The sequence below is a fragment of the Sprattus sprattus genome (assembly GCF_963457725.1).
Source record: "Sprattus sprattus genome assembly, chromosome: 1".
NCBI classification, from domain to species: Eukaryota; Metazoa; Chordata; class Actinopteri; order Clupeiformes; family Clupeidae; genus Sprattus; species Sprattus sprattus.
In genome coordinates this window covers 48,519,287-48,531,336 of record NC_137920.1, presented here as the reverse complement: position 1 = coordinate 48,531,336, position 12,050 = coordinate 48,519,287, and the positions used below count along the sequence as shown (strand labels likewise).

At 41.4% G+C, this 12,050-nt stretch overlaps 1 protein-coding gene across 1 annotated transcript; it reads right to left on the bottom strand.

Moving 5' to 3' along the window:
- Positions 1-5,925: 5,925 nt before the first annotated feature.
- On the bottom strand, positions 5,926-10,423 carry ets2 (v-ets avian erythroblastosis virus E26 oncogene homolog 2; the record flags this gene model as incomplete). The annotated part of the gene is made up of 9 exons (XM_080855648.1): positions 5,926-6,141; positions 6,254-6,372; positions 6,574-6,837; positions 6,994-7,212; positions 8,822-8,902; positions 8,990-9,190; positions 9,319-9,438; positions 9,612-9,732; positions 10,376-10,423. 9 exons carry the CDS (start codon positions 10,421-10,423, stop codon positions 5,926-5,928), a joined length of 1,389 nt encoding a protein of 462 aa, XP_080711774.1.
- Positions 10,424-12,050: the final 1,627 nt, after the last annotated feature.

The following is a 12,050-nucleotide window of genomic DNA, read 5'->3' as shown; positions in this document are numbered from 1 at the left end:
TAATAGCTTAGTTTTCATTAGGAGATATAGCTGCATTGGCGTTGTTAGAGGATATTGCCAACTGTGCAATAAGGAGAGAAAGGGTTTTTTCGTGATCGCGCACACTTTTTGACACAGGATGATGTATGGCTGATAAGCAGGTAGGCCTACAGCTTGTCGAGAGCGTTGTGCCCAAATAGCCTCTCGTCTACAGAGGCGCACCAGATGCAACCAGGCCATACACGTTCAGGTTTTGTCTGTTCTTGGATTCCTGGCTACAGGAACTTTCCGATGAGAAATTGGAATTCATTTAGCAGAATTTTGCCCGATGTTCTTCGCAGTATTATCACTTTATATGCCCGTAATGTATTAGATTTCCATACAGTGCCCAGGAAAAGCAAAATGTGTAAGAGGATTTCCTGCGTAAAACAGGGTTCCCAATGTATTTTCATCCAGATTGCGCACACTCAAACAGCCTAGGAAGACCACTTTAATACAGCACATGCCCATGCGCGGTTGGTAGTGGAGCACAGCAAAGGCATGCCTAAGGGAAGGTGGCGATGGCCAGCGAGACTCCGATGCTGGAGCAGCAGTGCGACAGTTGCGGCCGCTGGTGCTTCGGAGACGTGCCTTCTACATGTCAAATACTTTGCTTTTGCCATTACGACACCAGAAAGGCTTTTCTAACGATTCTAACTCAACGTTTTATAAATGAGGCCCAATAAGCCACAGAGGTATGAGTCATTGGGCCTCATTTATAAAACGTTGCGTAGAAACCATCCTACATTTTGTCTAAGACATTTCCTGAAATGAGCGTAAATGAGATCCACAGTAAACAGACGTACACACAAAAAACACGTGTACGCCAATCCTTCGGTTATAAATCACAAATGGTAGTGCAATTGTGCGCAACTGAATCTCCGCCCTCAAAACGCCCCTATTTAATCTAATCAGCATATTATTAATGCACAAACAGAGCGCATCCTCAATGCACAAACTCTCTGTGACAGTGGCAAGCAAGAAAGAAACATGTAAACAGAAGAATTAAAGTGAGGCTGACATCGACGTTCTGCTGATGGAAGAGCAGATGCGGGCCAAAACATCGTTAGAAAGCCTGTCTGGTGGCGTAATGGCAAAAGCAAAGTATGTGACAATCTAGAAGGCACGTCTCCAAAGCACCAGCGGCCGCAACTGTCGCACGAGCAGCACCAGAAGGTGCTGTGGCAGCAGCACCTGCTGCTCCAGCATCGGAGTCTCGCCTGCCATCGCCACCTTAGGCATGCCTTTGCTGTGCTCCACTACCAACCACGCACGGGCATGTGCTGTATTAAAGTGGTCTTCCTGGGCTGTTTGAGTGTGCGCAATCTGGATGAAAATACATTGGGAACCCTGTTTTACGCAGGAAATCCTCTTACACATTTTGCTGTTCCTGGGCACTATATGCAAATCTAATAAATTACGGACATATAAAGTGATAATACTGCGAAGAACATCGGGCAAAATTCTGCTTAATAAATTCCAATTTCTCATCGGAACGTTCCTGTAGCCAGGAATCCAAGAACAGACAAAACCTGAACGTGTATGGACTGGTTGCATCTGGTGCGCCTCTGTAGACGAGAGGCTATTTGGGCACAACGCTCTCGACAAGCTGTAGGCCTACCTGCTTATCAGCCATACATCATCCTGTGTCAAAAAGTGTGAGCGATCACGAAAAAACCCTTTCTCTCCTTATTGCGCAGTTGGCAATATCCTCTAACAACGCCAATGCAGCTATAACTCCTAATGAAAACTAAGCCACTATTAGACTTTCTATAGGCTATAGATTGAGCAAAATGTTTTACACTTGTGAAATTAAAACGGAATACCTATTAGACGTGAATCTCATTCATGTATGAATTGTTCTAATAGTTGAATTGATTTTATTGAGCGAAACATTGGCCCTAATGGTGACGGTGGTGCACGATGATGATAATGAAACTGCGTGTCGGCGCTTTGAGTTCTAAATTCCTGCAGTACTCCAGTATTGCCACAAGGAAATGTACTTACACGAACTAAAACCAGACGTAGAGATACGTCCTTTTCTACGTCTAAGACGGTTTTTATAAATCTGTACTTAGACGTGGATTTGATCGCACGCACAGTGTAAGATCAATTCTGTGCGTAAGTACGTTTTATAAATGAGGCCCATTGTGTTTGAGACCTATGGGCTTGTGGAAGTGTGTCTATGTGTTTGAGACCTATGGGCTTTTGGAAGTTTGTCTATGTGTTTGAGACCTATGAGCTTGTGGAAGTGTGTCTATGTGTGCATGTGTATGCATGTTTCCCTATAGTTTTAGACCCAACCTTTCAGCTACTCCCTATGCACCGGGATCCTTTCTCACCCTCTGTTTCTCCTCAATTGCTTATTTGCATTTAAACTCAGCTAGCCTGAATACAAAAATCTGCCAATCCACTCAATATAAATGTAAATGTTGCGTTTGGATTAAGGCCAATCGTGCAAAACCTCAGGAAGGAGTTTTAGGGAGGAGTTGTGTTGGTTCATCGAGTTATGTACTAGTGGTGTTGGTATCAGTTAGCAGGCAACTACATGCATATAGTGCTGTCAAGCGTGTTTCTGAATTTACCAACACCTCAACAGACAGAAGCAACAGATATCAGGTGAATGGGTGAGCTGGAACCTCATTCTTCACATTTGCTGTCCTCATTCAACCCATCCATGAGATTTACACATCGCTATCTCTTGGTTTTCATTGACACACACCAAACTGGGTGCAGGAACAACTTAAAATGTGTCACACTAGTAGACATGTTATCATTGTCATTTATCCTGTCCACTCCCCACCTCTTCTCCCTCTTCATTTCTGCCCCACTCTTCACTGATCTATCAATTAAAGGCATAAAAAGCCCCAAAACAAATCTTTAACAAAATATATATATACTGTACATCTATGCTTGCAAACATGTAAGAGCTAATAAAGCTTTCAGAACTTTAATTTAACCTTATTCCTGGCGTGTTCTGAAGAGTTCCTGTCACACAATGGCCTTTGTACCAAATGGTTGCAGGACATCTCTGTCAACATTTAGTTCTTTCAGCTTTCACAGAGAAGAGAGCCGTCTGTGATCCAGATGGTCAGTGAAGACAAATGGACTAGCTGCTCTATGCTTTACAGCAAATGATCTGATGTTCCTTTGGATCACACATCACCACTTATTCCTTCAGAAACACTGTGGTTATATCACAGAGGGGAAGGAAGTGTGAAAGTTGACAGAGTGACGAAGTGCTTATTGTGGTGGCTGGGGTGATAAGGACATTTAACACCAATAGTTTCAAGAAATCAAGTGATGCAAAGCTCTATGTAGTGGACTTGAAAATGCTTGAATATGTTCTCCCTTTGACACTGCTGGTCATGTTATTACCCGTAAAACATTTGTGCAAGCCAAGGTGTTTTAAAAGGGCCTGTCCAGTGAAAGCATTCATGAAAGAGGAAAATAAGTGGGCGTTGGTAACTGTAAGTGGCCTTATATGAAAACCACTTCTAAAACAAAGACTGCTAATAGCGCCACTCACAGCACTCGGAGTCATAGCACCACTGCAGAGTTGCTTAGAGTGATCTTGGGTCTTCATGGTGTAACAATAGCCAAGAATACTGATTACTGAATACTGACCAGTGAATGGATCTTCCAGACACAGGTGTCGTTATACTACAATCACTTGAGACACATTCACTGCACACTGATCCCCATTTCACTAATTGTGAGACTTCAAGCACCAATTGGCTGGACCTCTGTTGAATTAGGTCAGTCTATTTAAAGGGGGTGAATACTTATGCAATCACTTATTTTCATTAAGTATTTTTATTTAATTTACATAACTGTGTAGAAATCTGTTTTCACTTTGACATTAAAGAGGGCTTTTTTGTGAATTGTTTTGTCCAAAAAGCCAACTTATATTGACCATGACTCATTTAAAAAAGCAATAAAAGGGTAAAACATCCAAGGAGGTGAATCCTTATGCAAAGCACTATACCTTAAACTGGTCAAACAGTTTTTTTTGTTCAGTAGGGAAGCACCACTCAAACCAGTCAGTCATAAATCAATTGTATTCTACTGGAAGAAACCTGTCTGTCAATGAGACTTTTAGGATTTCATCCTTTTTATATAACATTCAGTTTTACTGGCTTCATATATAAGGTAACACTCTGCATTCACTTCCATGGTTTTCCTTCAAGAAAGATGAGGACCTCTGTGTCATAAAATAATACATTTTTAATCACAATGGGAGCTGTACAGTATGGCTTCTGTTCACATAGGGGTACAGGCTAGAATAACTTTCAAAAGAATTGCATTATACACAACATGACAGTTGACAATAAAAAGTAAAGCTGATCTCACTACACTGAACTACAGCTGTAAAACAGAGTCATGTAATTTAGGGATTTTGCCACAAGCCCACATTTAGTAAGACAAAATAAATAAAAGCTCTGCAGAATAACTCTGTCTTTCTCTGTTACACCACTTCCTGATCAAACTACAAAAGACTTATTAAATATTCCAATGTTTTACACGCACAGGATAATAAAACAGATCATATAAAAATAGTTCCTTTATAAAAACACAGCATTAAGCTTTTTCAGCTTTTGTTTACACAATTGTTTCAATTTAAAGTGGATAAACAATAGATGTGTTATTTCCGAAGACAGATGCATCAGTGTTGATTAAAAAGTTTGGACTGGCTGCATTTAGTAATACATTCCTAGCACATTCTATGGAGTCCAACACATCTGCAACAACATAGATAAATAAACTGTGCATCCAAGTGTAAGATATTACATACAAATGTGTGGTAGATTAATGGAGAACTAGAAACAGGTTAAGAATCATTGCTTTAGCAATCTCACATAATGCTCACTATCAGATATAAGCATTTCTGTAGTCAATAACATTGCATGTATACACAAATCCTATTTGAAGCAAAGCAGCAAATCTCCACCCGGCTTTTTATAGATAAAAAGGACAAACACATCTTAGAGCAGTATAGTAAGCGGTCATCTGAGGCACATTTCATATTTGAGTTTTCAATGAAATATTCTCAAACCTGTCTGAACACCATGTGCTGAACGTGACAAGCAGCTTTGGTACAAGGTTTTAAAAACAGTAAAATGCAATCTGAAAACAGACACTAGACATTCATATCACTTTGGCCTGAGCAATAAAACATGGTGGCAGTCATGCTTCAGTGAATTGGCTACATTCCCCAAAAATCATTAAACTACAGTACAATACAGAAATAACAAGGCATCCACTTTAAAGCACTGACCGATTGGAAGGCCATACTAAATGCAAATCAGTCTCAGGAGACCATGCAGTGACCTGGCTAGAGAAGAAAGAGCCACACTCATCAGACTAGAACAGGCCAGTAGAGTGTTGGGTTGACGGTACACCCATACTAAACTTAAGAGAACCAAATACACAATTACACATTCACACTGCAGGAAACAACATCACACATCTCAAAAGGCTGTGCTGTTACGCCAAGATTACTTATTCATCAAGACATTCTCCAATCTGACATGGAGAACAATCGCCCCCAATTTCCACCACTTGGCAGTGGCTCATTTAATTACAATTTTACAGTGATAACCACAATCAGTGCATAAGTATTTGAGACATTACTCGATCACCTCAAATCCATTTCTGTCATCTGCGTTAATTGAACGCCAGGGTGCTCTATAGAGTCAGAGCTGGCTTTCCCTCCATGAGGTCCACTCTTTTCAAATAGAGAAACTCTCTCAGTCAGCCACTCCTGCCATCATGCTCTCAGTGACCTTCAAAACCAAGAACCATGAACCTCACCAACTAAGAAATGGAGGTGTCCAAGAAGCTGTATCTCCAGGTGGAGTCTTAAAAACCTCATCACTTGGCTCAACACTGAGACACATTCAGTGTTCAGTCATCTGTGTCAGGTTGAACTCCCAACATAATATGCAGGTCCTCAGCTGAGTAGCCCAGTAGGTTCTGGAGGTCACAGACAAAGCGGTACACGTAGCGTTTCCCAGGCGTTTTGTGGATAATATTCTTGTCATAATAGTAGCGCAGACCTCGGCTGAGTTTCTCGTAGTTCATCTTCGGCTTGTTTTTCCTCCGTCCCCAGCGCCGAGCCACCTGTGCACACACACAAGATGGGATTGGTTTTAATGCTGCAGCTGATGATGCACAGCCTTACCATAAGTTACAGTGCATATTGTATTGTCTAGCTGTAAAGACAGGTTCTTACCTCATCAGGGTCAATGAGCTTAAATTCCCAGCCATCACTAGTCCAGCTAATGATGCTTTGGCATGCTTTATCTGTCAAGAGCTCTAGCAGGAACTGCCATAGCTGTATCGGGCCACTCCCTGTTCATACAAACATATGGAAAGGTTACAATAGCATCAGGAATTTTATAATATACACCAACTGTGTGCTTTCAACACCAATAACTGATGGTTACTGTGTGACTGTACATCACATTCAACACCAATAAGCAATCTTTGTTTAAACTGGCCTCGATAAGGACAAGGCCTATTTTGTCTGTAGAGGGGTGAGATTTAACACACCTGTGAATCCAGCCAACACAGCAGCAGGGATGACAGGTTTGCCCTTCTCAACAGGCTCGTTCCTTTCCAACACGTAGTCTTTAAAAGACAGGCCCTGTTTCCCCACGCCAAAGGGAGCTGTGATGTACTCATCATCAAAGCTGTCCTGTGAGGGAACACGCTGCATGTCTGCCAGAGAGGACTGACTGCTCCAGGAGCACAGCATGGATTCAGCACCTTCAAAGCTCTCTACACTGTCCACTGAGCTTTGGTCATGGGATGAAACTGCAAGCAAAAGAAAAGTGGTTGTTCAGCTGTTCATGTCACCTAACCAATTATTAAGTATCTTTTTTTTTGCTACACACATTCACCTCCCTTAATAGTTATCAGCAGAGTTATCTTCCTTAATCTGAATGGACTGAAACAGTGTAATAAACTCACTGTGTTTTAAGATACCAGGCCTGATGGGTGTCCCTGTGAAGATCTGCCTGTTGTTGATGTAGCTTATATTCACAGTGCTCAGCTGGGGTTTGGTGAAGGAGAACTCCTGATCCTGGGTCAGTGCTGCCAATGAGGTTTCATCTGAAGCCTCAAACAGCTCCCTCAGTAAGCTGCTGTCAGGCACCTGAGGTGAACACAGGCTATCCTCCAAACCAAAGCCTTTTGGAGAAAACAAACTTTGTCATTCTTCCACCACACATTATCACACAGTGGATATAATTCAATTAATTTCAATAATATGCATAAACTATTTGTATATACAGTGGGGAAAATAAGTATTTGAACCCCTACCAATTTCGCAAGTTTGGCCACTGAGAAGAAATGCGTGATCTAGAATTGTATTGGTAAGTGTATTTTAACAGTGAGAAACAGAATATCAACAAAAAAAATCAGAAAACTGCATTTTATAACATTTATGACTTTATTTGCATTTGATGCAAAAAATAAGTATTTGAACCCCCAAGCAAACAGCAAGAATTCTGGCTCACAATGACCAGTTATGTGCCCAAGCACACAGATTAGTCCTCATTAGGTCTAACAAGGTACACCTGATCTCAACTGGTGACGTTTATAAAAGAAACCTGTCCAAAGAATCATACTTCACACCTTCAACCTCACCACCATGGGCAAGACCAAAGAGTTGTCCAAGGATGTCAGAGATAAGATTGTAGACCTGAACAAGGCTGGAATGGGCTACAAAACCATTGGCAAGCAGCTTGGTGAGAAGCAGACAACTATTGGTGCGATTATTTGTAAATGGAAGCAACACCAAACAAATGTTAATCGCTCTAGGTCTGGGGCTGCATGCAAGATATCCCCTTGTGCGGTATCAGTGATCATTCGAAAGGTGCAGAATAACCCCAGAAATACACAGGGGGAGCTTGTGAATGATCTCAAGGCAGCTGGGACCACATTCACCAAGAAAACCATTGGCAACACACCACGCCGTAATTTTTTGAAATACTGCAGCACTCGCAAGGTCCCCCTGCTCAAGGAAGCGCATGTACAGGGCCATCTGAAGTTTGCCATTGCACACTTGAATGATTCTAAGGAGGATTGGGAAATAGAATGTGGTCAGATGATACCAAAATCAAGCTCTTTGGCATCATCTTGACTTGCCGTGTTTGACAGGGGGGGGAATCCTGAATATGACCCCAAGAGTACATCATACCCACCATCAAGCATGGAGGTGGAAACATTATGCTTTGGGGCTGTTTCTCTGCCAAGGGTACAGGACGACTCCACCGCATCAAAGGGAATATGGATGGGGCCATGTAACGTGGAATATTGGGCTTGAACCTCATTCTCTCATTCCCTCCCATTGAAAAAGCAACCTTAAAGATTTGGAGAGGATCTGCAAAGAGGAGTGGACCAAAATCTCTCCTGATATGTGTGTAAACCTGGTGACCAACTATAAGAAACGTCTGATGTCTGTGCTTGCCAACAAGGGTTATTCCACCAAGTACTAGGTAATTTTTGTCAGTCAGTTTTGCTTCACAGTCAGTTTTGCTAGGGGTTCAAATACTTATTTTTTGCATCAAATGTCATAAATGCTATAAAATGCATTTTTCTGGATTTTTTTGTTGATATTCTGTTTCTCACTGTTAATATACAACTACCATTACAATTGTAGATCACACATTTCTTTGCAAGTGGCCAAACTTGTGAAATAGCCAGGGGTTCAAATACTTATTTTCCCCACTGTATATATATATATATATATATATATATATTCAATTGCGTTTTTCGATAATGTCTGCAGACTTACCAACAATGTCTTTGCTTATCCATTTGGGGAATGCTTGCACTACCTGAGCACGGACAGCTGAGTTGACCTTTTCATGACACCCTGATTTAAGAGAGACATCATCTGTTAATGCAGTGAATATGGCAGCATACACTACAAGCGGTAAGGTTTGTATTATTCACCACATACCTTTCATCATCTGATCCAAGTGCTCCCAGAGTATTTCGCCCACAAAGTCAGGGGCTAGCTCCAGGAAGTTGTCTTTTCCAAGGTCGCAAAGCTCTTGGCCATTCATGTCAAACTTGAAGAAGTTAACATTTGTGAGGCTAAACTCAGTAGATGCCCAGTGCAACCACTTCACGACGTGCTGCCTGCTCCACTTGTGCGGGTCTATCATATGCACAGAAAAAAAGATAGTCACTTCTAGAGTCACAAGTGTATAGAAAATAAACTGAACACCTTAGAGGGGGAAATAAATGAACATGTCCTATCTGAGGCCAGTGGTTTATAAGACTTACCATTTGCGATTCCACAGATGTGCTTCACCTTTGCAAAGCCATTAAAACTGTCCTTCAGTGCCTGGCTCATGACTGCTTTACTACATGGAGTAAGCAGTGGTACAGTACATGGCTCCATTTCTGGTAGAGACAGGAAGAAAACAAGAAAGATATTTATTATTTCTAAATATTTCACAACATTTTCTAAAATAAAAAAAAGTTTACAATCCCTTTTAATAATGTATGGAAACATCCCCTTCAAACTCTAAATGAATTTACAGTGGGGGTAAAAGGTTGGTGTCTAGTTTGCTTACCATGTGTGACACACTCAAGCCCAGAGGGGACCTCTTGGACCGACTGCTCTTCAACACCTGCCAGGTGGTATCCAGAGAACAATGACATAGGATGTTCAAACATGTCAAAGGCAGTCTGACGCTGAAAACGAATGTAAACAGATGTAACAGGTCAACAATGAGACCACTCAGGCCCTTCTGGTAAGAATAACAAATTGAAATACATGGAACCTTCACGTCACTGAATATCAGTCATCTGGAAAGCAAACTCAACATTTAAAATCACGTTGACCATGCATCTGCCACGGACATAAAAAGAAAAGGCCCTGAGGGCACTTCCTTGAATGCATTTGCCATTGCAACTCGAAATCATCAGCCTCTTATCAGGGTTTCGGCTTGTCATGACTGGTCGAGAGAATGTGTCCATATATGGCTTTCCTCTTCCGATGGTTTCAAAACTCTCTCCGAGGACTGGCAGTCACCCAGCAACACTGCGTGGGTGGGTGCCACAAAGAGACAAACCAACCTCTCTGCGAATCAGTTTAAACCAACAAGGTCTCTTCAAATTGGATTAAATGATAAAGACCCTGTCAAATTAGCTCTGACTAAAATCTGTGATACATTACAGAAGCCTCTATACTGCAGAGTATGCCTAGGCTTCGAATAGGCTGCTAAAAGCCTACAAATTCCACTAATAGTTTAATCAGATTATTAGAATTTTTTTTTTAAATCATACAAAATAGGCAACATGTTTTTCATGGATTTGGTTGAAGGTCGCAGCTTACTTTCAATGAAGAGCGAAAACCAGCTGACAGGGGCATCACCTGTTCCATGTTGAGATCAAACTGAAATGATTTAAGAAAGACAAATATGTTACTTCTTTGTATATCAAACGGATAGTAACGTAAATTGGCTTCGCAATTAAAACGAGATTAACATCCCTTAACGGTAAGGTATGTAATCACTTACGGGTATGGTATGAACACCCCGCCAACCAACAGAAACGCATTAAACAGGGATAAGCGATCGCCCAATTCATCCACTCCTCAGAGCTGAGAATGATGACAGAAATTACGCATACCATCGTCGAGTTGAGGATGGTCCCTTATCTAAAAGTGTGAGCCAGAACATACTAGTAGGCTACGGAATAATTATCATCAAAATGTTGTCACAATGTGGCAGATATTTCGTTGTGACACCAAAATCACCTTTAGTTGAGAAAAAAAAAAATCGAATGTCATATGTTTTTTAAACAAAACCCAAACACTTTCCACTTCTCGGCGGCTTGAGCCTGACAAAAACATTAGGTTACGTTATTGCCTTGGCCATGTATTAAATCAAATAGCCAACCTACCTGTTGAACTGTTTGGCTCCTTATTCACGACAAATAAATCTGATAATGAATCTGTCGGAAACACCCTTTGTCTTTTCTAGTAGCTCCCGAAAGTGTACTGAAAGGCGGTTGTTTCTGATAAACAAACGGAGGGTAAAAGTAATCCTTAGGTTCTGATGTAGTCCACGTAGGAGAGACTGTCTTATCAATGAGGAAGTGTATGTCGTCTTGCTCATTTCAGAAAGCGAACGGAGTCTTAAGTGGGAGGAGCAAACAATAATCGTGTAGGGCAGGCTAATAGTGAGTCATTCGACTGCACTTTTCCACGTTTTCCACCAGGAAGTTAGACTAAGGCCGCGTTCACACTAGACTTCTTTTTTTTAGAAAAAAGCGCCGCCTTCTGCGCCTTTTTTACGTGCAACTCTATGGGAAAAAGCAAAAAGGCGGACGCCTTTTCAGAAAGGCGCCGCCTTTTATAAACTTCTAAAAAAGCGCAACCTCCGACGCCTTTTTGAGTTCAATTTTCTCAACTTTTCAGAAAGGCGCCGGGTGACGTCAAGCGCCTTTTTGACAGCTGACCTATCAGGACGAGGAGAGTAGGTAGTCGCGTACCTTCCCTAGTAACCTGCTATCTTAGTTTAACCGACCAAAACGCCGTAGACCATCGTATTTGAACCTAGAAGTTTTAAGGTTAACTTTTTTTTGCTTATATTTTTAGAAAGTTACCGAGGAATAGACACTGTACAATTTACAAACCACATTATTGTAACTGAAAAATACGTCTAAGAGGATTTGCGAGGTGTCTGAGCTACCTAACTAATGTTAGCATGCTACTAGCCGTTAGCGATTAACTGTGTTTTTGCAAAGCATCTGCCCCAACTTTCTTTTCCCGACATTGACATGTATCTTGTACATAATCCATTCCCATAAACCGGAGATTTCAAGCGTACAGAAACTCTTCTGAGCAGGCAAGAGTGCCAATATTGGCTAACGAGTTGTAGCCAAATTCCTGGGTGAAGGGCTAAATAGCTTGCTAGCTTTGAAGATATAGCTTTGATAATACACAGCCATTACTACGACTGTATCAACGTGCTGCGTTTCACTTAACAGGTCAGTCATTCCCTAAA